The sequence below is a fragment of the Chiloscyllium plagiosum genome, unplaced genomic scaffold (genome assembly GCF_037043375.1).
Source record: "Chiloscyllium plagiosum isolate Xiang-an unplaced genomic scaffold, Cpla_swu_hap1 HiC_scaffold_6, whole genome shotgun sequence".
Taxonomy (NCBI): domain Eukaryota; kingdom Metazoa; phylum Chordata; class Chondrichthyes; order Orectolobiformes; family Hemiscylliidae; genus Chiloscyllium; species Chiloscyllium plagiosum.
The window spans coordinates 79,019,346-79,046,628 of NW_028270144.1; the positions used below are offsets into that span (position 1 = coordinate 79,019,346).

Below are 27,283 nucleotides of genomic sequence, written 5' to 3' on the forward strand. Positions count from 1 at the left end.
CCTTACAAGTTAATTATTAAACGCCTTCAGACACGTAAGAAACCTCAAATGTCAAAATTAAAAATGCAAACTCAATTATAAATGTTGTTCATGTCTGAATCACACACTACATCTCACTATATCAATGCCAAAGATGTTGCATGTGGCAAATATCCTGGGGGTTACCATTGACCAGAAACTGAACTAGAACTCTCTATATAAATACAGTGACTCTAAGAACAAGTCAGAGGCTAGGAATACTGCAGCAAGTAACTCATCTCCTGACTTTCCAAAGCCTGTTCTCCAAGTACAAGGCATTAATCAGGCTTCTGATCAGCAGGTACATGGGATCACTGCCATTGCAAGTTCCCTTCCAAGCTGCTCACCATCCTGACTTGGAAATAAATCACCATTCCTTCTCTGTTGCTCGGTCAAAATCCTGGAATTCCTTCCCTAATCGCATTGTGGGTGTACCTACAGCACATTGACTGTAGTGGTTCAAGAAGGCATTTCACCACCATTTTCTCAAGAGCGAGTAGGGACAGGCAATAAATGCTGGCCAGCCTGCCAGGCCTGTGAATTTAAACAAAAGTTGTGTGCCATGATCACACGTTCCTGTTTGGTTACGTTAGACTGCTTCATATGTCAAAGGCATATGACTCACATAAGTAAATACTACAGGACTGTCCGACTTCCTGAAATTGCTCCTTATATCCTCACTGTCCCTGCAGTTTGGCAGACACAATGAGCATCCACTGGATCCTGATAATGCTTCCATGACACTGGGATGTTCTTCATGTTAATTTGTTGTACAAGTATGAAATCTTGATATGTGATATGACCATTACTAACCTTATACCCTTGGATACTCCAAGAGTGGCCTCACCAAAGTCTTGTGCAACCACAATGTGATGTCCCAATTCCCGTACTCAATGGTCTGAGCAATGAAGGTAAGCATGCTAAATGCCTTCTTAACCACCCTGTCCACTTGTGTCACAACTTTCAAAGGCAGGCCTTTGAGAACCCCAGATATTGCTCAAACCTTTCCTTCCTGGAACCTGGAGATACGTTACTGATTCCATCATTGCTCCTGTCATTGTATGTGTCAACAATTGGACAATATATTTCCTGGTTCCTCCCTTATAGTTAAACAATATTATTATTCTCTGTGACATAGAGTCATCGAGTCATACAGCACGGAAACAGACCCTTCGGTCCAACTCATTCATGCTGACCAAGTTTCCCAAACTAAGCTAGTCCAACTTCCCTGCAATTGGCCCATATCCCTCTAAATCTTTCCTATTCATGTACCTGTCCAAATGTCTTTTAAATGTTGTAACTATACCTGCAACTATCACTTCATCTGGCATGTTATTTCACACATGAGCATCCTCTGTGTGAAAACGTTGTCCCTCAAGCCCCTTTGAAATCCTTCCCTCTCACATTAAAAAAAGTCCCCTAGTTTTGAACTCCCCCACCCTAGGGAAAAGGGTAGGGCTATTCACCGTATCTATGCCTCTCATGATTTTATAGACCTCTATAAGTTCACCCCTCAACTGCCTGTGCTCCAGTTAAAAAATAAGTCCCAGTCTATCCAGCCTCTCCTTATAACTCCACCCTTCTAATCCTGGCAACATCCTGATAAGTCTTTTCTGAACCAACTCCAAGCTAACAATATCCTTTCTGCAACAGGGTGACCAGAACTGTACACAGTACTCCAAGAGTGGCCTCACCAAAGTCTTGTGCAACCACAATGTGATGTCCCAATTCCCGTACTCAATGGTCTGAGCAATGAAGGTAAGCATGCTAAATGCCTTCTTAACCACCCTGTCCACTTGTGTCACAACTTTCAAAGGACTGTGTACCTGAACCTCTAGATCTTTCTTCCTGAGAGCAATTTGGAACATCTTGACTCAAATCTCTGAAATTTGGATGTATGGTTCCCTGATGGTGCAGTGATCTCTAGTTACCCACTTCGCTGGTTGTGAGTGAAGTACCAAGGTGCAGTGATTGAAAAGCAGCGCATGAGCATGCTTTTGAAGATGGAACGTGCCCTACATAGAGTTTTGGAGTCACAGAGATGTACAGCACCGAAACATACCCTTCGGTCATCCATGCTGATCAGATATCCTAATCTAACCTAGTCCCATTTGCCAGCACTTGTCCTATATCCCTCTAAACTGTTCCTATTCATCCACCCATCCAGATGCCTTTTAAATGTTGTAATTGTACCAGCCTCCACCACTTCCTCTGGCAGTTCATCCATTACGCACCACCCTCTGTGTGAAAAAGTTGCCCCTTATGTTCCTTTTAAATCTTTCCCCTCTCACCTTAAACCTGTGCCCTCTCGCTCTGGACTATTCCACCCCAGGGAAAAGACCTTGTTTATTTACCCTATCCACGCTCCTCATAATTTATAAACCTCTATAAATTCACCCCTCAGCCTCTAACACTCCAAGGAAAACAGCCCCAGCCTATTCAACCTCTCCCTTACCTCAACTCCTCCAATTCTGGCAACACCCTTGTAAATCTTTTCTGAACTCATTCAAGTTTCACAACATCCTTCTGACAGGAGGGAAACTAGAACTTTAGAATTAGAATTAGAATTAGAATCCCTACGTATGGAAACAGGCCCTTTGACCCAACAAGTCCACACCGACCCTCCGAAGAGTAACCCACTCAGACCCATTTTCCTACATTTACCCGTGACTAATAACCTACACAATGGGCAATTTTGCATAACCAATTCACCAGACCTGCACATTTTTGGACTGTGGGAGGAAACCAGAGCACCCAGAGGAAACCCGTGCAGACATTGGAAGAATGTGCAAACTCCACACAGACAGTCACCAGAGACTGGGATTGAACCTGGGTCTCTGGTGTTGTGAGGCAGCAGTGCTAACCACTGGACCACCACGCCATCCAGGCATTGCACCCATTATTCCAAAAGTGGCCTAACCAGTGTACTGTACAGCCACAACATGACCCACTAACTCCTACTCTCAATACTCTGACCAACAAAAGAAAGCATACCAAACGTCTTTTTCACTATCCTATCTACCTGCAACTCCATTTTCAAGGAACTATGAACCTGCACTTCAAGGTCTCTTTGTTCAGTAACACTCCCCAGGACCCTACCATTAAGTGTTTCAGTCCTGCTCCAAAACGCACCACCTCGCATTTATCTAAATTAAACTCCATCTGCCACTCCTCAGCCCATTGGTCTATCTGAACAAGATCCTGTTGTACTCTGAGGTAACCTTCTTCACTGTCCACTCCATCTCCAATTTTGGTGTCATCTGTAAACTTATTAACTATACTTTCTATGTTTACATCCAAATAATTTATATAAATGATGAAAACACTTCAAGAACTCTCTCAGCACTGAATGTATTAATAAGATGACAACAGATATTGGAACAGTGGAAGTGAATATATATTTACAATAGCACAGATTGCTTGAACCTACATCAGCAATGTGCTCTCAGAAGCTTAGTTTTTCCCCTCTCCCTCTCACTTCATCTGCATGCAGGCCTGACATCCACAACTCTGGTGGATGGAACCTGCTGACTGGTACACCCTGGTAACTTGGAAGACTTTAGTGGGCACCATCTGGTCCTCGAGGATTCAATGACTGCTGTGAGTCTTGTGCACACGTGCAAGCACATTCTCCTCAGCCTGAGCTGCTGAATGTCATCTTCAGCATCCTCATTCTGTGTTTCGTTTTCTCCTTTGTGAGATTACACTGCAGTGGCAGAATTAAACCATGTGATGATAATGAGTGTGAATTAGCAGAGAGATGATTGTCCCACCTTTCCTTGAAGAGCACAAAAGATATTCAATTTTTTGCAGCGCTGATACATGCTGCACCCATGACAGGCATCGGAACTAACCCAGGCAGGTAATTGAGTCAAGGTCAGATGGTTTTGATGGGCTGGCCTTCTGGTGCCATTCCCCAGGAAGAGGACCTTCCTTCTGTTTCTCACTCCATCCAGTAAGCCCTGTAACAATGCCTCACTAAACTGAGAGATTACCTTCTACTTGTTAGAGTGCATGTTCAATAGTGTTGGGGGTGACCATTACAGGGTACTTAGTGAGTGAAGTAGTCTCCAGCTGGCCTTTAAATACAAAGCCAAAACATATGACCCTGGAAGGTCCCACCAAGAATGAAAACCTCCTGCTTGCTTGTCCTATGTGAATTGTCGAGTCACTCGCACAACGTCTCACGTGCTTAGGTAATGAAGATAGGAGGACATTATCACCCAACATCACTTGCCTCAGAGTTGATAGATGTGATGCCACCTAAGACACTCTGCACTATAGCTGCAGAATGGAAAAGATAGGTCTCAATTCCTAATTAGCCTAAGGGATGTGAACACCTCCTGAAGGCAAGTGTTAAGATACGTGTGCTCCTCTCTGATGACCTATAATATCTACAGCTTGACTCCAGCTGTAAGCTGAAGTTTCTTCGGCTGCAAACATTTACTGGAGTTGGGGTTATCTGTGATCGTAATGTCCACTACCTGCTACAGGTGTAAACTCCACTGGCCATCTCAAATCAACATAAATTGTTTCCTATTTAACTAATTAAAATGATTGTTCATTCAATAAAATATTAGTGCTAATGATGAAAATATTTATCTAATTTATTAGTTTAGCAAAATCTACAAAAATACAAACATTTGTTTTTTCTTTTGATAATGAAGAAGAGACAGGATAAGAGGAGGAAGGAGGATGTCACTCTCACAGTCAGTGGAAATGTACCAGAATTCATTTTGGAGAACTGTGAGGTAATGCATCTGGGGATGGCTAACAAGAAGAGAAAAGGCATTTTAAATGGTAGGATACTGAAGTGTGTAGAAGTATGGAGGGACCTCAGAGTGCATGTCTACAGATTCCTGAAGATATCTGCACAGATAGGTAAGCTTTACATCAAAACATAAGAATTAAGAGCAAGAGTGGGCAACTCTGCCCCCCAAGCATGCTCTGTCATTTCATACAATCATGACTGATCTCATCTTGGCTTCAATTCCAGTTTCCTGCCTGGTCTACATGACCCTTCAACACATTTCTCATTAAAAACCTGTCTGTCTCCTCCTCAGATTTATTCAGGAATCCATTGCACTCTGTGGTAGTGAATTCCATAGATTCACAAACCTCTGAGAGAAGTAAGTCCTCCTTATATCTGTTTTAAACCTGCCACTCCTTAGCCTAAAACTATGACCTCTCATTCCAGATGACCTCACAAGGGGAAACATCCACTCTACTTTTGCTTTGTCAATTCCGTTTAGCATCTTGTTTATCCCAATTAGATCTCTTCTTCTTCGATAGCCAGTATAGGTCTAAAATGTTCAATTTTCCCTCATATGACAAGCTTTTCATCTCTGGACTCAATCCAGTGAACCTCTTCTGAATTGCCTCCAATACATCCTTCCTCAGGTAAGGGACTAAAATTGTATGTAGGTGTCCAAGACAGCTTAAGGGATACTATCCTTCACTATCTGAGGTGCAGACTTTAAAGTTGAGAAGTTATGCCAGAACTGTGTAAAACATTGGACATGCCACTGCTCTCATACTGCATGTAGTTTTGATCTCTGCACTGTAGCAAAGGTGTGATTGCTTTAGAAAGGGTGGGCAGAGAATTTCCAGGGTTGTTGCTTGGAGATTTAGACAGGACTCAAGAACAAATTCTTTCTCCTAGAATGTCATGGGGATTTATAACGCGCTAGCTAAAAGGATGGTAAAATCAGAAATGTTCATACCATTGAAAATATATTTGGGTATGCTTCTGAAATGCCATGGCCTACAAGGCCACAAGCCAAAAGTCAAAGAGTAGCATTAGACTGGCTAATTACTTCCAGCTGATTGGCCTCCTTCTGTGTTATAAAGTTCTATGATTCAATGTTTCTTTGATTAATAGTACCTTATGAATTTTTGGCTCTGATTTTGACGTATTTCCCAAGATTAAGGAGAAAAAGCAAAATTGCAATCGTCATCAATGAATTACCGAACTGCTGCCCTGTGAAACCACTCCTTAAGTTTTGTTGCTAGATGGTCCACTTTTGAGTCCCTTTCTCAAGCAATTCATGGCTCAGCTATCCCTGCCACATCACTGTTTGATGCATTTTCAGTTCTCGTCCCTGATGTCTGGATGGACCTAGGAAGCTTGAGGAGTAGATCATTGGAAGACATAAAAAGATTGAGAAAACTTGTGGTAAGAGAATTAAAAGTGTGCTAACTTTCACCAGAATCTTATTACTTAAAGTCAATTCTATGCCATTCCAGTACTGGAAAGGTACTGAAAATGAAATGAAAACTCATATGTTTGCCTACTTCAGTTCTAAGTTCCTTCAGGATTTGTGTGGAAGAATGGGTCTAAGCCCTTGGGTGCACATTACACATGTGCTACTGATGCTGGAAGGCTGTGACTTTATGTGAGATATTTGTGCAGTAGCAAAAGCTAGACTGAGTAATGCCTCTGTGAGTATGGGTTAGCAGTGAAAAGATGGGATGGTATATTAATAGCCCCTCTGAGGTTTAATTCAATGTCAACAATACTGGGTGATGAGAGTTAATATTTGTCTTGGACTGAAAATCAATGGAAAAAGATGGTAAATTGCCATAGAGCAAAGAAAACACTCCAGATAACAAAAAAAATCAAGTGGATGACATTGAATCATGTAATTCATGCTTAGCTCTGAAGAAACTGTGCCAGGGAATCTTCACTTGGTGGAATTTCTGCCTTACTCTGCAATTATACTGAAATTGGAGTGAGCTCACCTAATACAAGATAAGGGAGGGTCAGATAAGCAATGTAAGTGATTCCTATTCCGACCATGCACTGGAGGCAGTACTGCTCCATTGCCAAAGAATGGTAAAAATAATTTACTTATGTTTCTATTCATTGCACATATTCAGAGTCAGGGACAGTAATTGTTAGAACCTTTCCTGAGAAAATTATCTGTTTATTTCAGGCTCTGAAATTTAAGATGCCTATGAATATGAGTCTGAAATGCAAGTCTCAATGCACAGGGGTTGAATTTGCAATGTAATTTTTCTACATAGTCACCATCACTTTAGTGGAAGAGTCACAGGAACTTGGAAGAATGGAATTTCCATTGATCCTTTGCAAATACTCCAGTGGACACAGGGGAAAAATCCAGTGAAAAACTAATGCTCAGAGATTTAACCAATAATTTGTTCAATAGGGCTATTAATGCTGTTTAGGATCATTGAGTGTTTATGGACTTTGTATTTCTCTTCAAAATCAGACTGGTTTAAATACAGAATTGAAGGTCTAAATTAGGCCTGAGGGTATTGCCTATGAGGTCTAATCTCTATTATAAAGCACTTTTCACAGTTGAGCACCATATATACAAAGCAGCCAAAGAATTTTTGAATGTGGAGTCAAACAATGTAGGAATACATCTTTACATTAAAACCACTGCTGATTATTATCCATCCTGTTATTGATCTTGCCTGTCCCTCCCTCCAGTTGCCCTTGAGTCAATGTTGTCAATGGGGGCAATCATCATCCCTGAAGTAAATGCTCTACCGGACTCATGGACCATGATTAGTGTCCTCCCTCATCCTGGTTGCATTCTTGTAGTCCAATAGGATCAATATTTTATTGTTCAGCCATCAATTGGTGCTTCACATTTGCTTCCAGCTTTTGTACCCAGAATTAAGCTTGAGGCAAAAAAAGGTCAAAAAGTCTTCAATACAAACTACAGTTTCTTTAAGGGAAGCAGATTAATACTTACATATATATTTTTTAAAACATTTGGGGAATGACATGGTTAATTATTTTTAACAGCATCAGTTGACTGTCTTCAGAAAGCAGCTGTTTGAAACAGGAACAGTGTTGTGACATGATGTATATGTAATGTCTTTATATATTGTCAATTACTATCACATTAACAGTCAGACCACAAGGAGCAGGCGTAGAATTCAGATACATATATGTCACCTGCCAGTTGATTCTATCCGTATAAAATCTTATTGTCAAATGAAGTTCCCACATTATAGTTTCACCAAACCTCATATTGTGATTGGTCTATTAACACCAAAGAGAAGATTGCAACTATTATCTAAGGAGGTCAGTACCTGAAAGGGTTTTGTTTTGTTTTGTTCATTCAGGGATGTGGCTTTCGCTGACTGGTCCAGCATTTATTACCCATCCATATTACTCTTAGGAAGCTGGTAACGAGCTGGTTTCTTGAAGTACTGCAGTCCATTTGGTCTAGGTAGATCCACAATATTATAAAGTTAAAAACACACAACATCAGGTTATAGTCCAACAGGTTTAATTGGAAGCACACGCTTTCAGAGTGACACTCCTTCATCAGGTGATTGTGGAGGGCTCGATCGTAACACAGAATTTATAGCAAAAATTTGCAGTGTGATGTAACTGAAATTATACATTGAAAAATTGATTGTCTGTTAAGCCTTTCATCTTTTAGAATACAGTGATAGTTTCACTTCTTTCATGTGTAAATCACAAAACCCTTTTTTTTAAAGTTGCATTCTCGGGTTAGCTGTTAACAATGGTGATAGCTAGACAATATGTCCAAGGTGGACTTCGGGACAGGCAGCAGAGGAAAGTGGCCGAGCAGAGGCTGATAGCTAAGTTCAGTGCCCGTAGGGAGGGCCTCAACCTGGACCTTGGGTTCATGTCACATTACAGGTGATCACCATTGCACTACACACACACACAGATATTCCTACACACACACACTCTCACATACCCACGGACACAGGTACACACAGACGTGCACACAGACAACCACACACACCCTTATAGACACACACACTCCCACACTCACACATGCACCCCCTCACAGACTTAAGACACTCTGCACTCACTACACGCACACACACACTTTCTCACACTTACAACGCCCACCCCAGACAGACACACACACACACACACACACACAGACAAAGACCCACATGCACACATATATTTTGTGGGGTGAATTTGTACTTGCAAAGTTACATTGCACTTTGCTCAAAAACTGCATACATTCATGTAGAACTCTGAGCTCAAAAACTGCATGAATTTATGTAAAACTCTGTAATCTCACTCTTTCGAATAGAATCAATCTAAACATCAGGTCATAGACAGAGAACACAAGGGGCTAACACCTTCAACATATTGTCTAGCTATCACCATTGTTAACAGCTAACCCGAGAATGCAACTTTAAAAAAAAGGGTTTTGTGATTTACACATGAAAGAAGTGAAACTATCACTGTATTCTAAAAGATGAAAGGCTTAACAGACAATCAATTTTTCAATGTATAATTTCAGTTACATCACACTGCAAATTTTTGCTATAAATTCTGTGTTACGATCGAGCCCTCCACTATCACCTGATGAAGGAGCATCACTCCGAAAGCTAGTGTGCTTCCAATTAAACCTGTTGGACTATAACCTGGTGTTGTGTGATTTTTAACTTTGTACACCCCAGTCCAACACCGGCATCTCCAAATCACAATATTATAGGGAGGGAGTTCAGGGTTTCAAACCCCAGCGACAGTGATGGAACACCAATATACTTCCAAGTCAGGATGGTGAGTGGCTTGGAGAAGAACTTGCAGTTGGTGGTGTTCCCATGTATCCTTCTACATGGTTGTGGTCACGAGTTTGGAAGATGCTGTCAAAGGAGTATTGGTGAATTTCTGTAATGTATCTTGTGGATGGTGCACATTACTGTTAATGTGCATCAGTGGTGGTGGAAGTGACTGTTTGTGGATATAGGGTCAATCAAGTCCTCATTCAATTCGTGATTATTGGACTGAATTTTTGTGCATGAGCTCCACTTATTTGATGAAAATATTGTCTTGTATGTGATGGACTGACTTTGGAGAGTCTGAACTTGAGCTATTTGCTGTTGGAATCCTAGCTTCTGACCTAGTCTTATAACCACAATATTTATATGGCTAGTTTAATTCAGATTCTAGTCAATGGTAACCTCTAGGATGTTGACAATGGGGGATCCAGCAATGGTAATGTCATTGATTTTCAAAGAGTGATGATTGCATTCTCTCTTGTTGGAGGTGGTCATTACTTGGCACCAGTGTGGCACAAAGGTTACTGGCCACTTGTCAGCCTAAGCATGAATGTTGTTCAGGTCTTGTTGCATTTGAACATTGGGTTGCTTCAATATCTGATGAGCTGCTGAGCATTGTGCAATCATCAGCAAACAGTGCAACTGAAGATGATTTAACCTCAACTGAATATTCAATTATCTTTCAACCCCTTGATAATCATGCAAGTGATTGCTGGTGCCTTAAAAAAATTGAAAGCTTCTGCATCTGCTGACTTTGAGGAAGGGAATCCTGAAGCTGAGGAGACTGACACTCAACAACCAGAACTATCTTCCTTTGTGCCAGGAACAACTCTAACCAATGGAGATTTTTCCAGCTATTTCCATTGACTCTAGTATTGGCTAAGGGTCTATGATGCCACACTTGGCCTTGATGTCAAGGGGAGTCACTGTTACATCCCCTCTGCAGAATAGGTCTTCTGTCCAAGTTAGAGCCAAGACTGTAATGACATCAAAATTTGAATAACCCTGGTGGATCCCAAACTGAGCATAAGTGAGCAAGTTATTGCTAAGCAAGTGCTGCTTGGTAGCTCTGTTGTTAACACGTATGGACAAGGGACAAAAACAGGCCACACAGCCTACTGGGTCTGCTCTGCCATTCAATAAGATTGAATTTTAACCTCAACTCAACATTTCTGTAGATATTCAATTATCTTTCATCCCCTTGGTAATCAAGCATCTGATTGCTGCTGCCTTAAACAATTTGAAAGATTCTGCATCTACTGACTTTTGAGGAAGGGAATTCCAAAGACTTTCAAGCCCTCCAAGAGAAAATAAAAATGTTTCCTCATCTCTGACTTAAATGAGTGCTCCCTTATTTTTCAATTATGATTCCCAGTTTTAGATTCTCTTGCCCATTCATTCTAGGTATTGGCCTCACAAACCTTCCCTGAAATGTTTTCAATACCTTGCATCACTTTACTGATTGAGAGTAGATTGATTGGGCAGTAATTGGCTGGATTGGATTTGGATACATAACCCCCTGTGAAACCTTTCACATTATTGTGTAAAGACCAGTGCTGTACCTGAACTGGAACAGTTCAGCTATTGGTGCGAAAGGTTCTGAAGCAAAGTCTTCAGGATTATTGATGGAATGTTGTCAGGGCCCCTAGCATTTACAACATGCAGTTCCTCCAGCCATTTCTTGATATCACATGAAAACTGGCTTGCGTGATGCTGAGGCCCTCTGGAAAAGGTTGAGTTTGATCATTCGGTCTGTACTTCTGGTCGAAGTTTATTATAAATGCCTTGATCTTTGCACTGATGAGCTTGGCTCCTCAATTATTGAGAATGGGGGAAATTTCAGAGTCTTGTCTTCCAGTGTGTTGATTAATTGCTCTTCTGGATGTGACAGGACTTCAGAGCTATGATTTGACCCATTGATTGTGAACTTACTTGGCTCTAACCCTTGCTGGTTATGTTGTTTGGCATCCAAAGAGTTCTGTGTTGTAGCTTCATCAATTTGGTATAATTAATTCCTTTGGTGCTGGAGCTTGCTATTCCAAATGAGACTACATAAAATCAAAACATAAAACTACATGAAACAACTTGGTCACCTCATTGGTATTTTCCAAATATTTTTGAGAGAATGAAATATTTCCAACATGCAAGAATCATTAACAATCTTTGATCAACAGAACATGTGCACAAAAAGGTTCACATTCTACAATGAGCAACTTTGGAAGAAAACACAGAATACCAAGACATAGCTTCACTGGAACATATATCATTATATCATGATATGCCACTTTTGGTGGTTATGAATCAACGTTGCTGAGGGGTGATGGTGACTCATCTGAACTATATTTGTAACTGTTTATCAAATTTAGCAATCATCCAACCAATTTCAAACTTGATACTAAGCTAATTATTACTGAGAAATCATGTTGAACCAATTTATTTGGAGTTATTTGAAAGTTGACATGTGCTATGGATAAAGAGAAATAAGTAAATGTACTATACTTGGATTTCTAAAGGCATTTGCTAATGCTTTAGGTGTGTCTCATATTAGAGTGGATAAAATATTGGCTAGCTGCCAAGAAAACAGCAAGCGTAAATGGGCCTTTGTGCTGAGATCTCAGCATTTTATGATTTCCATCAATGAATTAAATGAAGGAAGCAAAATCATGGTAGCTAAATCTTCAGAAGACACCAAAGTGGGTTAAAAAATATGTTGTGAAGAAGATATTAGGAATTTTCAGACAAATATAGAAAAGTTGATTGAGTTTAGACAAAAATCTGGTAAATGCCTTGCAATGTAGGAAAGTGTGAAGTTATTCATTTCAGCAGGAGAAATAAATAAAAACTAGTGTTACTTGAACAGAGAATGACTACGGAATTCTGCGATACAGAGGTGCTCGGTCGCAAGAGTCACAAAGATATTGTATTCCGGGTACAGCACGCAATCAAGAAGACTAATAGGATTTTTAAAAAAATAACAGGAATACATACTGATGTTATGCTTCAGATATTCAGGGTATTAATAAGATCACTTCTTGAATACTGTGCACAGTTTTGGTCTTCTTATTTAAGGAAGGACATAAATGTGTTAGAGATGGCTCAGAGGAGGTTTATTAAATTGATATCTGAAATAATTGGGTTGTCTTATGAGGATAGTTGGACAGGCTGGGCTTATTTCCACTTTAAATAGAAGAGTGAGTGGTGACTTGATTGTAGTATATAAGATCCTGAATGGTGTTGAGAAGGTACATATAGAAAGGTTGTTTCCTCTGGTGGGTAAGTCCAAAAGTAGAGAACACTGTTTTAAAATTAGGAGTTGTCCAGTTAGGTCTGAGATAAGGAGAATTTGTATTCTCAGTGGATTCTGAGAGTATGGAACTCACTGCCTCAGAAGATAGTGAAAGTAAGGTTATTAAGTGATTTTAAGGCACAAGTAGATAGATTTTTATTGGACAAGGGAATCTAACGTTATCAAGTTTAAATATGAATGTAGAATTCAAAATGCAAATCATGTTCTAGTTGAATATCATAGCAGGTTCATGTGGCTGAATGGCTTCCAGTTTTTGTATGCATCAGTGATGTAAAGCATACAGTTAATGTCTCTTTTTTTGTGTGTCCTTCTGATTTGGGTTGCCTGTACTTAATTTCAGGCCCTCATTACCATGTGCATGACATTGCTTAGTTTCTGACTTGTTTTTTGGAATCGCCATTTTTGTTTCAAATTTTCAGGAAAGATTTTCTGCTATAGAAAGTGGGATGGTAAATTATGTTCCATTATTAATCTCTAACTTCACATTTATAATTGCAGACATATTTCTTGGTCTCTGTCTGATCTAAATATGTTGAATTTACTTTCACTGGGAATGGGTTACATCCAGCTGCTTCATGCAGTTGTGTAATTCCTATGACCATTGTGTTCTTAAACTCATTGTCATCTTCTCGGATACAGATGTTTGGATTTTTAAAAACTCATTTGTCATTATGTTCAGTCTCTGATAAGTCATTTCTATGCTTGTCCTGTACATCTTTTCTGAAAAATTGCTTTCCATAAGCTCTGCAGTTTGATAAAAATGTGGAATATTTCCTTTTATCTGTGAACTCTTATGGTCATTGTTATCACTTGCACATTTTTCTCTCTCACTTGGATGTGCGTTTCTTTGCTGCTGTTTCATTTTATTGATCCTCCTGCCTTTTTTTGACTTAGGTGAAGGTTAGTGATTTGGACATTAGTGCATTCATGTGTTTACTTGTGGATTCATGTGCTCTGGTGTTGTCTGTATCCTGGAATATTTGGATCGTGTTCTTTTCCATCAGATTGTTTTGTATGTCAGCTCAACTGAGCTGATCTATTAGCCTTTAATCTCTTTCCTTGAATTTAGATTTGCTGGCCTCATATTTCAGTCTTGACAAGAAATTATTAACAGGCTCACCTGGTTTCTATCTCACGCTTCACAACTTGTATTGAGTAGTCTGACAATTTGACTTTGGCCAGAGACGTTGCTGTATGTTTCAAAACTTTATTGTGGTCCTCACTGATCTCCAGGCCATTAAACAAATTTGATCCTTTCTCTCCTGCTCATAAAAGAATGTAGTTGTGCTTTTCCATTTAGTCAGTGCCTCTTAAATGTTGCAACCACCACTTCCTCTGGCAGTTCATTCCACACACAAACTACTCTTTATACAAAATAGTCCCCCATCCCTCATGTCTCTTCTAAATCTTTCTCCTCTCACCTTAAAACTACTCCCCCTAGTTTTGAAATCCTCAACTAGGGAAAAAAAACACTTTATCTATACCCTACATGATTTTAAAAACTGCTATAAGGTCACCCCTCAACATCCCTCGCTTCAGTGCAAAAATCCAGTGCTTATCCAGCCTGTCCTTATAAGTCAAACTCTCCATTCCCAGAAACATCCTGATGATTTTTTTTCTGAACCATCTCCTGCTTGATAATGCCCTTGCAATAACAGAGTGACCAGAATTCACATAATACTCCAGAAGAGGCTTTGTGAATCTCCTGTATAACCTCAACGTGATGTCCCAACTCCTTTACTCAAAGGTCTGAGCAAGGAAGCACACTAAAAGCTTTTTTTATTATCCTCTCTACACGTGTCGCAAACTTCAAAGAATTATATACTTGAACCCCTAGGTCTCTCAGTTCAACAGCACTATCCAAGGTCCTACTTTTAATTGTATAAATCCTGCTGAAATAACTGCACAGACACCAGGTCCCATCACTGAGACACTCTTCATTTGCTAGTACACAGTACACTGGTTGTGGCTAGCTAGCGTGGAGTCAATTATCAACTGAGAAGATTCTAATCTCCTGGTTATATATCATTTTGAGGAGATTCTAAATCTCCAGTTTATATTTTTCTTTTTTTCATGTGTAGGTGCAAGGCACAGAGAAAATACCAGATGTAAATAATTTTATTAACACTCCACCACCAGGAAAAAACAGCCATGTGGACAAAAAAAACAGTGACAAGTAGCCCATGTCAGACAATGTCTACATGAAAGAACAAGTGAAAGGGAGGGCAGAATCAACTCAAAAATAAAATTGGAGGGGGAAAAAACATACTTCACTCCTCGCTATGTCCACCTCTCCCAAAAGACCTCAAATGTATTTGTAGACACTGTGTACACCTTCTCTAGGGTCACCGAGCCTGAATGTAACTGCAGAAGAGGGGCAGGCAATTAGCCATTATGACCCCCTCCACGGCCCACTGCCTGGACCAGTTAATGGTTAGCCTGGCCAGGAGAGCCTGGCCCCAACACTATTGCCATACAGCACTAATGCTCATACTCCTCAGCACTCATGCTTGTGTGTGTGCGGGTGCAGGCTGCAGTGAAAAACACCAAGTGAAAATTACTGAATTACTCTCCACCACTAGAAAAGACACCCGTGTGGCCAATGAACCAGTGACAAGCAAAGCTCAGAGTGATCAATGCTTATGTGAAAAAAGGTGAAAGGGAAGGGAGGGATTAAATCAAAAGAGAATTGGAGGGGGAAATAAAGAACTCCATTCCTCTGGTGCACACCTCTCCCTAAAGAAGCCAAGAGTATTGTGCTCCACCTCCAGGAACACCCAGGCATGAACATAATCACAGAATAGGGGAAGACAGTCAGTCATAATGACCTCCTCCATAGCCCGCTGCCTGGACCTGTTAATGGCCAGCCTGGTCAGGCTTTCCTGGTTATATATATTTATTTTCTTTTTATTAACCAAGGTAATTCTAATCTTCTGGTTACATATTTTTTATCCACACAAGAAGGCAATGTCTCCCAGACCAAGAGGACCTTTCCCCATAGCAACACACTGGCTGTGGCCAGCCAGCTCGGAGTTAACCCCCGAATCAGGAGATTCTGAATCCCCTGTTCATATTTCTTTTCTCTTTTTGGCTGCTGGTGCAACTGAAAACAGTTCAGAGAACCAAACCAAAGTTCCAAAAACACAAGACAAAGGAAGACAATGCCTCAGTCCAGGAGGACTTTTCCCCACACTGTGGACAGCCAGCTCTGAAGCTCTATTGAGGAGATTGGAATCTTCTGGTTATAGTTCTTTTTTCTTTATTTTTCCCTTTTTTAAAAAATCAGCAGTAGTATTTATTTCTCCCCAGCATCCATGTTGTGTTCATGTAAGTGTAGGACACAGTGAAGAAACATTGAGTGTAGAAACATTATTCATATTCCACCACCATGAAGAAAAACACCTGAGTGGCCAGAGACAAGCAGTGCCCTTCTCATCAAGGGCAATGGCTGAGTGAACTAAACAGTGAGGGGAGGGGAGGGATTAAACCAAATAGCATTGGAGGGGGAACTAAAATACTTCACACTCCACAGTGTCCACCTCTTCCTGAAAAATTTGAGGGTGGTAGTAGAAAGCACGTGCTCCTTCTCCAAGGCTCAGATGTAACCACAGAAGAGGGATAGGCAGTCGGCCCTAACGATCCCCTCCACAACCCGCTGCCTGGACCTGTTTATGGCCAGCCTGGCCAGGCTCTCCTGGTTATGTAATTTTTTTCCTTTTTCACAACTGAGGAGATTTTAATCTCCTGGTTTTTTTGGAGTCAGCCCCTGACTCTTTTCCAGTGGCAATGCTTATTTATTCCCCAGCACCCACTTCGTGTGTGTGCAGGTGTAGGACACAGTGAAGGACAACAAGTACAGAAATCTTTATTTATGTTCCACCACCAGGAAGGAAACACTCGAGTGGCCAGAGACAAGTAGTGCCCTTCTCAACTAAGTGCAATGCTGAGTGATCAGAAAAAACATGAAAGTGAAATGTTGTTCTTTTTCACAACTGAGGAGATTCTAATCTCCCGGTTTTTTTTTTTGTTTTTATCCACACACTACTTCCTATCAGTGGTAGGGCTTATTTTTCTCCAGCACTCATGTTGTCTGTGTGCAGGTATAGGACACAGTGAATGAACAACGAGTGAATAAAACTTTTTGCATATTTCACCACCAAGAAGAAAGGAAGCATCTGAATGGCCAGTATCTTTGAGGAGAAAGTGAGGTCTGCAGATGCTGGAGATCAGAGCTGAAAATGTGTTGCTGGAAAAGCGCAGCAGGCCAGGCAGCATCCAGGGAACAGGAGAATCGATGAAGCCTTTCCTGAAGAAGGGCTTATGCCCGAAACGTCGATTCTCCTGTTCCCTGGATGCTGCCTGGCCTGCTGCGCTTTTTCAGGAACACATTTTCAGCTCTGAATGGCCAGTAACAAGCATTGCCCTCCTCAACAAAGGAGATTCTAATCTCCTTGTTATATATTTTTTTCATTTATCAAACCCCTACACTACCGCCTAACTGCGGTAGTGCTTATTTTTCCCCAGCATCTCCTTGTTATATTGGTCAGCCAAGGCTTTCCTGATTGGTCCAGGTTAATAACACCAATCAAGAACTCCATAACCATCTGATGAAGGAGCAGCACTCTGAAAGCTAGTACTTCCAAATAAACCTGTTGGACTATAACCTGGTTTTGTGTGATTTTAAACTTTGTACACCCCAGTCCAACATCAGCATCTCCAAATCATAACCTTGTCCCAATCATTACATCTGCACTTGTTTGTTTTACCAAAATGTGATACCTTGCATTTATCCAAATTAAACTCCTCTGCCAATCTTCATCTCATTGACCCAATTGAGCAAGATCTTTTTATAATCTCAGCTAACCTTCTTCACTGTCCACTATTCCACCAGTTTCAGTGTCATCCACAAACTTAATAACCAGGCTTTACATATTTTCATCTAAATAATTTATATAAATGACAAAAAAAAGCTGACCCAGTATGCTGCAAAAATTGGATCATTGTTGCATTTTCCTCACAAATTACTGTATATAATCAGGTAACTGGGATTCATGCTGTTGTTATCTGATTGGATAATCAGATCCCTCGCCATCATTTTCTCAGGATTCTGATTGTCTGTTCATTCTTTGGACTTGGGCATAGTTGTCAACATTGTTGTTAATTAGCTAAGGATGTTAATGATATCTGAGTTCTTTGGCTGAAGGACATTAGCGAACCAGTTGAACTTTTAAGAAAAACTAAGTTTTATGGTCACTTTTTTTGATTGCTAATTTCAAAAACTGAATACAATCTTTAAATTGTTTTAATTGCATAGGTAATCTCCAACCCGCTACTTCAGTAACATTCCCGAATACTACTGTGCCTCTTTTATGGGCCTGTCCAATGCAATTTTCCCACTGTAATATGTTGTGTTACTGCACATAAGGTAATTCATTCTCATTATTTCTGCAATAATTCTTCTCCTTTGTCACACATGTCCAGAGTTCTCCTTACGCAGGCAAATCAATAAAGCCTAAGTGAAGGTTCAGCTTCATTTTAAACAAGAAAGCATTTTCTGGATAATTGTATCCATTCCTTACATTGAAAACACAGTGAAATGGATGCATTTCTTTACCTGCTTCTTATATGGTGCTTTAGATATTGCAGTGGCATTTAGAAATTACAGATCAAGATGTGTAGGTGATCTGAGCAGTTGTAGCAATGTAAGAATGAAAGTTTTATACTTGTACTGAAATCAATATTTGTATGAAATTACCTTCTAAAATATCAGCATTCAACAATCTCCACTTAAGCCAGCAATGTATTTGAAAGTATTTATTGCACTTCTTTAGATTGCTATAAAATATCTTCTGAAGCTTTTAATATAGGCACTTACAGCAGAACTGAAGATTAAACTTGAAGATTTCAAAGTATGAACTACAATTGGCTGTTCCCAGGGATGTGTTTGAACATTTATTATATTGTATATACACAGCATGCTGCCAGGTAGATGAACTGGTGAAAGGAGGATGTGATATGCTCTGCTCAACTTCCTGAACATATCCTGGAGTGGCTTACTGACATATTGAATATTGTTGACAGAAATTATTTGCTTTGGGATGTCAAATATGCTAATGGTAGTCATGAATGTGTCAGCAACTGTAATACTGTTAGCATCCTTGACTTGCCAGATGAAAGGTAATTGGGTGAAGTAATCTCTCGCTAATTTATTGACTTAGCCTTGGACTTGAAATAGTAAATAGCAATCTTGGACCATGGTTCAGAAGGAACTTTGTAAGGCCTATGTGATTCTTTGCACTGCTGGGCTTGGTGAAGCCAATGTACATCCAATAATTGTATCAATCACTTTATGTCCTTGTAGATGTGAGACCAATTGATAGATTCAGGTGCCAGCCTTATAGTCTTCACTAGAACAGCATGATGTGACAAATGTGGTGATGGTTTCATATGTCTTCATGCAAGATATTGGGAATCAATGCTTATTTACCTTAGAAAATGATGTTTCTTGTTAGGCTGAGCCCACCTCCATATGTCTTGAAGGAGTGTACTTTTTGTGAACCTGCTTAATGTGTTCAGGAGATATACTAATGATGATGCCTTTCAGTTTTTGGGGCTGGTCATTATCACAGGTAGCATTTAAATTTGTTCTGCTTTGTTACCAAGGGGATTGTCCTCTGCCTCCTGTTCTTTGTCAAATGACTGCTGGTACTATTTATTACTGGATGAGTTTAGGAATCAACTCAAGCATTAGAAGCAATGATCTTGAAACCCAATTTGTACTGGGCCGATAGGTCTTCAGTTTAAATTTTGACATGTGCATATTGGGACAATGGTGGTGTATTTGTAAAATGGTTCCTGCAACTCACTTCCAAAGTCATCAAGTCAAGACCCGTAGAGCATTGAAACAGACCTTTCTGTCTAATTCGTCCATGCAGACCAGATATCTTAAATTAATCTAGTCCCATTTGCCAGCATTTGGCCCATATCCCTCTCAATGTTCCTATTCATATACCCATCCAGGTTTTAAATGTTGTAATAGTACCAGCCTCTCCCACTTCCTCTGGCAGATCATTCCATACATACATGAAAAAGTTGCCTCTTTGATCCCTTTTAAATCTTTTCCCTCTCACCCTAAACCTATGCCTTCTAGTTCTGGACTCCCCCAAACCAGGGAAAGGACCTTGTCTATTTACCCTATCCATGCCCTCATGATTTTATAAGCCTGTATAAGGTCACCCCTCAGGCTCCAAAGCTCCAGAGAAAGGAGCTCCAAACTATTCAGTCTCTCCCTAAAGCTCAAATCCTCCAGCCCTGGCAACATCCTTGTAAATCTTTTCTGAACCATTTCAAGTTTCACAATATTCTTCCTAGCAGGGAGACCAGAAATGAATGCAATATTCCAAACATGGCCTAACCAACATCCTCCACAGCCGCAACATGACCTCCCAACTATTATACTCAGTGTGCTGATCAATAAAGGAAAGCATACCAAATGCCTTCTTCACTATCCTGTCTACCTGTGATTCTACTTTCAAGGAACTATGAACCAGCACTCCAAGGTCTCTGTTCAGCAAGTCTCCCCAGGACCTTACATTAAGTGTATAAATCCTGCCATGATTTGCCTTTCCAAAATTCAGCATCTCACATTTATCTACATTAAACTTTATCCGACACTCCTCAGCCCACCAGCCCATCCGATCAAGATCCCATTGTACTCTGAGGTAAACTTCTTTGCTGTCCATTACACCACTAATTTTGGTGCCATCTTCAAATTTACTAACTATACCTCCTATGTTCACACCTAAATCATTTGTATAAATCACGAAAAGCAGTGGACCCAGCACCAATCCTTGTGGCACACCACTGGTCACAGGCCTCCAGTCTGAAAAGTAACCCTCCACACAACCCTCTGTCTCCTACTTTTGAGCCATTTCTGTGTTCAAATGGTTAGTTCTTCCTGTATTCCATGTCATCTAACCTTGCTAACCACTCTCCCATGGGGAACCTTGTTGAACGTCTTACAGATCCAAATGGATCACATCTACCAGTCTGCCTTCACCAATCTTATTTGTTACTTCTTCAAAGAACTCAATCAAGTTAATGAGACATGATTTCCCACACACAAAGCCACGTTGAATATCCCTAATCAGCCCTTGACAAACCAAATGCACATAAATCCTATCCCTCGAGAACTCCTCCAACAATTTGCCCACCACCAACATCAGGCTCACTGGTCTAGACTTCCCTGGCTTTTCCTTACCACCTTCCCTAAATAGTGGCACCACGCTAGCCAACCTCTAGTGTTCTGGCATCTCACCTGTGGCTCTCGCTGATACAAATTTCTCAGCAAGGGGCTCAGCAATTACTTCCTCAGCTTCTCACAAAGTACTAGGATACATCTAATCAAGTCCCGGGGATTTATCCACCTTTATGCATTTTAACACACCCAGCACCTCCTCCTCTGTAATATGGACGTTTTTCAAGAATGTAATGGTCAGTCTGGATTGTAAGATGTCTGCCAAACTGGGGGAGTCACAGTATCCCAAACACCAGTACCAGAGTGCCCTTTTCAATATTAGAATAAACCACCTGGGATGCTGTGAGGACTCTAGAGCTAAACTTGTTATCCTGCATTTCCCAAGGAAACGTCACGAGTCCTTACCTCAAAAATGGTGAGTTTATTCGGGTTGGGGTACTGATTACACATTTGCTGGCTGAGGCAGCAACTTTCAAGGTTTCTTCCACAGACAGAATGTATCCTTCAGGAGAAGATCTCTGAGGGAAGGGACCATAGTCACAAATCTGTAAAATATGGTGATGGGCAGTTGAAGAAGCTGAGGCACCTCTGCTGGTCATCTTTATCCTGAGGTGTAAGCATCTTCTATACTTCCTCAGTCTTGGCACAGAGACAGGTCTGGTTAAGTTTATGGAACCACACAGTTGCTTTGGCTTGTATTCATCTGACACTTCTTGCAGTTAAAAACAAGGCCATGTTTGTTCTTAGACTCCACAGTACGATGGAGATTTCTAATGTGCTTGGGCTTTGTCTTTCCTGGGACCACTGTGTCATCAACAATGCAAATGACAACCTGAGAAATTCCCTGCTGAAAGCTCAAAAACAACCCAAAGGGTGCTTGTAGAAAGCAATATCTACCAACGGCACTGGAAAATAGTCAGCATAGCAATCATATGCACAGACCAATAGCAGGTTGTTTTTGCATCCAAATTGGAGCAGTGCCTGGCATCGGAGAGCTTGGAATTGAGCTTCTCCTTGATGGGAATTTTATGTGGACAGCTTTTTGACGAGAGATTCAATTGTCTGAGGTCCAAGCAGAGGTGTATAGTGCCATTTTGTTTGAACAAAGTGATAGAGTTGCATCAGTTAGAGTGGTACTCAACCTTGCAGATAACATTGTTACACTCCATCATTTCTAGTTACATTCTGGGACTTGTCCTGTATAAGAATGATGCATTTGTGGGTTGATACTAGGCTGGCAATTCAGCCCATCAAGTTCACACTTACTCTCCTAAGAGCATTCCACAGAGACCCAGCCCCCCTAGCCCTGTAACTCTACATTTCCCATGGCTAATCTACCTTACCTACACATCCCTGGATACTATGGGCAATTTTGCATGACCAATCCACTTAATCTGCACATCTTTGGACTGTAGGAGAAAACCAGAGTACCTGGAGGAAACCCACGCAGATACGGGGAGAATATGCAAACTCCACACAGATAGTCACCCGAGGGCGGAATCGCACCCAGGTTTCTGCCGCTGTGAGGCAGCAGTGCTAACCACTGAGCCACCATGTCACCAAGAGGCAAAATGACAATGCCTTGGAAATCTCTTATGGTGTCAAACTACCCTAAATATAGGTTTGTGAGATTGTGGATGGATTCAATTCTTCTCTGTATGACCTTTGGTGTAACAGCAGACATTTTGTCACCTCAATGATAATATCTGACTGAAAAGCATACAGTGGCTGAGCCATTTACATTGATGATGCATTGTAATGAGTGGATTTCACTGGCCTTTTAAACATGATGCCGATGCAAGGGATGTTGGATTTTGGAGGATGTCCATTGAGTGCTGAGATGTTCTGGAACTGACATGTGATAAGATGGGCGAGAAGCAGATCAAGCCACCAATGGGAACAAGGTAGGTAGTTAATGAGGTGAGTTTAGGAAGATACAGTGAGAAATCCCATTAGGCTTTGCAGTGAGATTTGCTCCAAAAATTGAACAAAACTAATATTTAGCCAAACAAAAAAAAAGGATTCAGCCCATGCAATCTTACAATACTCAGAATATAAGCCCAGAATAAAATGTATCATCAGTGTTATTGAGAATTCAGGAACAATAATCCAAATTAATTTTACATTTTCAACAATTAAAACCCTCTGCTTCAACATTATTAATGAAAGCACTGAACAGATGTGGCAGTTTGTCATGAACTAGGAGATATTACTGCCAAATAGGCAAGGTACCATGGGAGTGCTTGGAATCGTTCAAGTCTTGTTAATAAAGTAGAGTCAGGCATTTTAAATGTAAGGACAACAAGAAAGAATTTTTGATAGGTTTGTTGTTGAAGTCTACTCTAAAGTTGCCTTGATGCAGTGATCCTTTGTAAACATAAACTTTACAGAATAGTTTCGGAATTTCTGATTTAGCCAAAGAAGGTAGTGAGAGAAAAATACTGCACATGCTGGAGAACTGGGAAATGAAGAGAAAATGCTGGAAGAATTCAGCAGGTTGGGCAGAATCTGTGGAATGAGAAACATATTAATGTTTTATTCTGATCACATTTCAGCTTCTCATCTGTTTCTCTGTAAAGATTATTTCAATAAGATTGCAGTTTAGACCTTCAAGTTAAGATTTTTATTATTTGATTTCAAAATAATAGGGCAGCATTTTAACTACTGGAGAGAATGAGATTGAAGCGATAGTTTGAGGTTAAATCACAAAAAGTAGTTGAGAGTGTGTTGCTGGAAAAGCACAGCAGGTTAGGCAGTATCCAAGGAGCAGGAAAATCAACATTTCGGGCTGGAGCCCTTCATCAGGTTCCTGATGAAGGGCTCTAGCCCAAAACATTGATTTTCCTGCTCCTCGGATGCTGCCTGACCTGCTGTGCTTTTCCAGCAACACACTCTCAACTCTGATCTCCAGCATCTGTAGACCTCACTGTCTCCTAAAAAGTAGTGTCAGGTCAGGAACTTGACATGATCTTGAGCTTCCGCATACAATCAAGTAGATTTGTAAATGAATGGTGAACCCCCTGTACAGCAGGTAAGTCATTAGATATTTAAATAGAAGTTTTCCTTTGACTCTACATTTTTACAGCCAGCACATAGGTTCCACAAACTCTCTGCATATCCCCTGAGTCCATGAGGTAGGAAAACACTAAAGTGGATTATTGAATGAATTGACCTTCTGGGAAGACTTCGATAAGCAAACAAGCGAATCACCTTGTGTAACGATGATCCACTATGCATTATGCCAATATGGTGTTACCCTTTGTGTTTTCGGCAGAAATGGTGGCAGGCTGCTCATTCTCCTACTCTGACAAGCAAGATGATCATGACACCTTTCCTCTGGCTTTTGGAGCCCAAGCAGATCTCCTCAAATCTTGATCAACTCGTACCTGTGAAGAACCTTTCATGACAGGAGAGCACTTGCCTGAATGTAAGGGATGTATTCCGCTATTGAGTTGTGGCTTGCTTTCATCCTGTAGAAAGTGTCAGTTAGCATGTGTGGATAGTAGTGTAAACCTGTGTGCATTTGGTGATGTTCATGTCAGATTTACATTGCTGGTCAGTGGGGAAAATGTCTCAGTTCTCACGCTAGAGATGGACTTATCCTTTCTTTCTTTATTTGTATGCACTGCCTGTAGTAGTGATAAGTACAACTCACACATTGACCATTGCTGCTCCACAAAATCAGTTCTCTAGATGACCACTTGCCCCCCCCCCCACCCACAACTTTCAAGGCTTAATTCTATCTGAGCAAAACTTTGAATGTCCGACATCTTTAATCTTAGAATTAGTGCGCTGTTCCTGCCTCCAGTACCTGACCATGCTCACTTGTAGAAAAGGCAACCGAGAGAGCTGGTTTCGGACTGCTACAGCAAAGACCTGAAACAGACATGTTGGGCTGAATGATCTTGTTCTGCATTATAAACATTTTTGGTGATTTGTGGTATATATAACAGCTCTTTCAATGTTTGCTTTAGTTTAGAAGACATAAAGTAAGTTAACTAAAGCTACAGAACATCTTTCATTCTAAATCAAAAAGGACCTATAAACAATGGATAAAACTGGCTGTATTCAAATAAATTCAGCAAACTTCACAATGGTTTTTGAAGCCAATGCAAACTTGATCAGGACTCAAAATTCCTTGAGTTTGTCCCTCTGAGATAACATGAGAAAGAGCTGAAGATGAAATAATTATGCTTGATGGTCAGCCAACAAGCATTTAGCGAAAGGCCCATTAGCAGCTTTCAACACACTATTTACTTAGGATTATGGCAACAATTGAAATTCACTGAGCATTTATCAGAAGAATCTTAAATAAGTAACAAAATATCTTTCACAAAACAAAGTGCCATCTTGCTTTTTCTTTATTTTCTAATATAAAGCACTCAAACTATTTCTCCGAGGACATATCTTTTGAAGCATTGTGAAAAAAAGAATTTATTTCTTGTTTTGAGGAATAGTGCATGATTAGTGACTTGACCATGTGTACCACAACATCAGACTAACAGACTTTGCAACGCTCCAAACTTTATCCTTTAGGTTTCAAGAATAATCCATTGGCCCAAGTGTTTTTTTTTTGCCCAGACAACTAATCTTTACAGAGAAATAAGATTTCTCCCTCATTTTCTGAACATTAATTAGAACTCAAAACTGTTGATTTACCATTCATTACCTACCCATAATCATGTTATTGTCATTTTTCTTTGGAGGCAAAGCAGCTGGCTTGGTTCAGACAGGTACACATACACACATATCAGGGAGTCATTCAGCATGGAAACAGATCCTTCAGTCCAATTTGTCCAAATATCCGCTGACCAGTATCCCAAATTAAATGAGATCTACTTGCCTGCATTTGGCCCATATGCCTCTAAACCTTCCCTATTTGTGCACTATCCAAAGATCTTTTGAATACTGTAACTGTATCTGCATCTACCATTTCCTCTGGCAGTTCATTCCAGAGATAAACTACTTTCTGCATGAAAACGTTCTCCCACAGGTCCCTTTTAGATCTTTCTCCTCTTACCTTCAAACTCTGACCTTAGTTTAGAACTTCCCTGCCCTAGGGAAAAGACCTTTGCTATTCATCTTATCTGTGCCCCTTATGATTTTATAAACTCATATAAGGTTACTCCTCAATCTCCTAGTAGCCCAGTCGTTCGAGTAGTTTTGATAAACTCTTTCATAGATGCCTTGGGAATGAAAACATTTAAATGAGCAAACCCTGAAGAAAATCTGAAGTGGTGTTCCACAGATGGTTACTTCTCAGTTGTCAATTTTTCCAGCAGCTACTACACCAGAGCTGGTATCAAGCTGGACTGGTTTTCTCCATTCCTTCAAACAATTCTCACAATGTGAAGGAGGGGAGAGCCCTGATGCTTGAGTAGCTCAGCATCTTCAGACTATTTGCCATGGTGAAGGTGAGGACTGGAGATTAGAATTGAGAACGTGGTGCTGGAAAAGCACAGCAGGTCAGGCAGCATCTGAGGAGCAGGAGAATTGACGTTTTGGGCAAAAGCCCTTCATCAGGAATGGGGCTGTGAGCTGAGGGGTGGAGAGATAAATGTCAGGGGTGTGGGGCTGGGGGGAAGATAGCTGAGAGTGTGATAGGTAGATGGAGATGGGGGTAAAGGTGGTAGGTCAGAGAGGAGAGTGGAGCAGACAGATGGGAAGGAAGATGGATAGGTCATGAGGGCGATGCCAAGTTATAAGGTTGGAACTGGGATATGGTGGGGGGAGGGGAAATGAGGAAACTGGTGAAATTCACATTGATGCCATGGGGTTTGAGGGTCCCGAGTTGGAAGATGAGGCATTCTTCCTCCAGGCGTCGGGTGGTAAGGGCGTGGTGATGGAGGAGGTCCAGGACCTGCTTGCCCTTGGCAGGATGGGAGGGGGAGTTGAAGCATTTGGCCACGTGGCAGTGGGGTTGGTTGGTGCGGGTGTCCCAGCGATGTTCTCTGAAGTGCTTTGCAAGTAGGCATCCTGACTCCCCACTGTAGAGGAGTCATGTGTAGAAGTGCAGGTAAAATTCTGATGGATGTGGAAGGCTCCTTTGGGGCCTTGGACAGAGGTGAGGGGGTGGTCTAGGCACAGGCTTTGCAATTCCTGCGATAGTAGGGGAAGGTGCCGGGAAAGGAGGGTGGGTTGGTGGAGACCATGGACCTGATGAGGGA

At 40.8% G+C, this 27,283-nt stretch overlaps 1 protein-coding gene across 1 annotated transcript in view; it reads left to right on the top strand.

Annotated features, from left to right (window-relative positions):
* LOC148149789 (uncharacterized) overlaps positions 1-27,283 on the top strand; it is a 128,572-nt gene that overhangs the window by 93,422 nt on the left and 7,867 nt on the right. The window contains exon 4 of the mRNA XM_087988552.1: positions 24,391-24,543. Within this exon, the coding sequence (XP_087844678.1) occupies positions 24,391-24,522 (132 nt within the window). The 3' untranslated portion in view covers positions 24,523-24,543. The remainder of the gene's footprint in view (positions 1-24,390; positions 24,544-27,283) is intronic.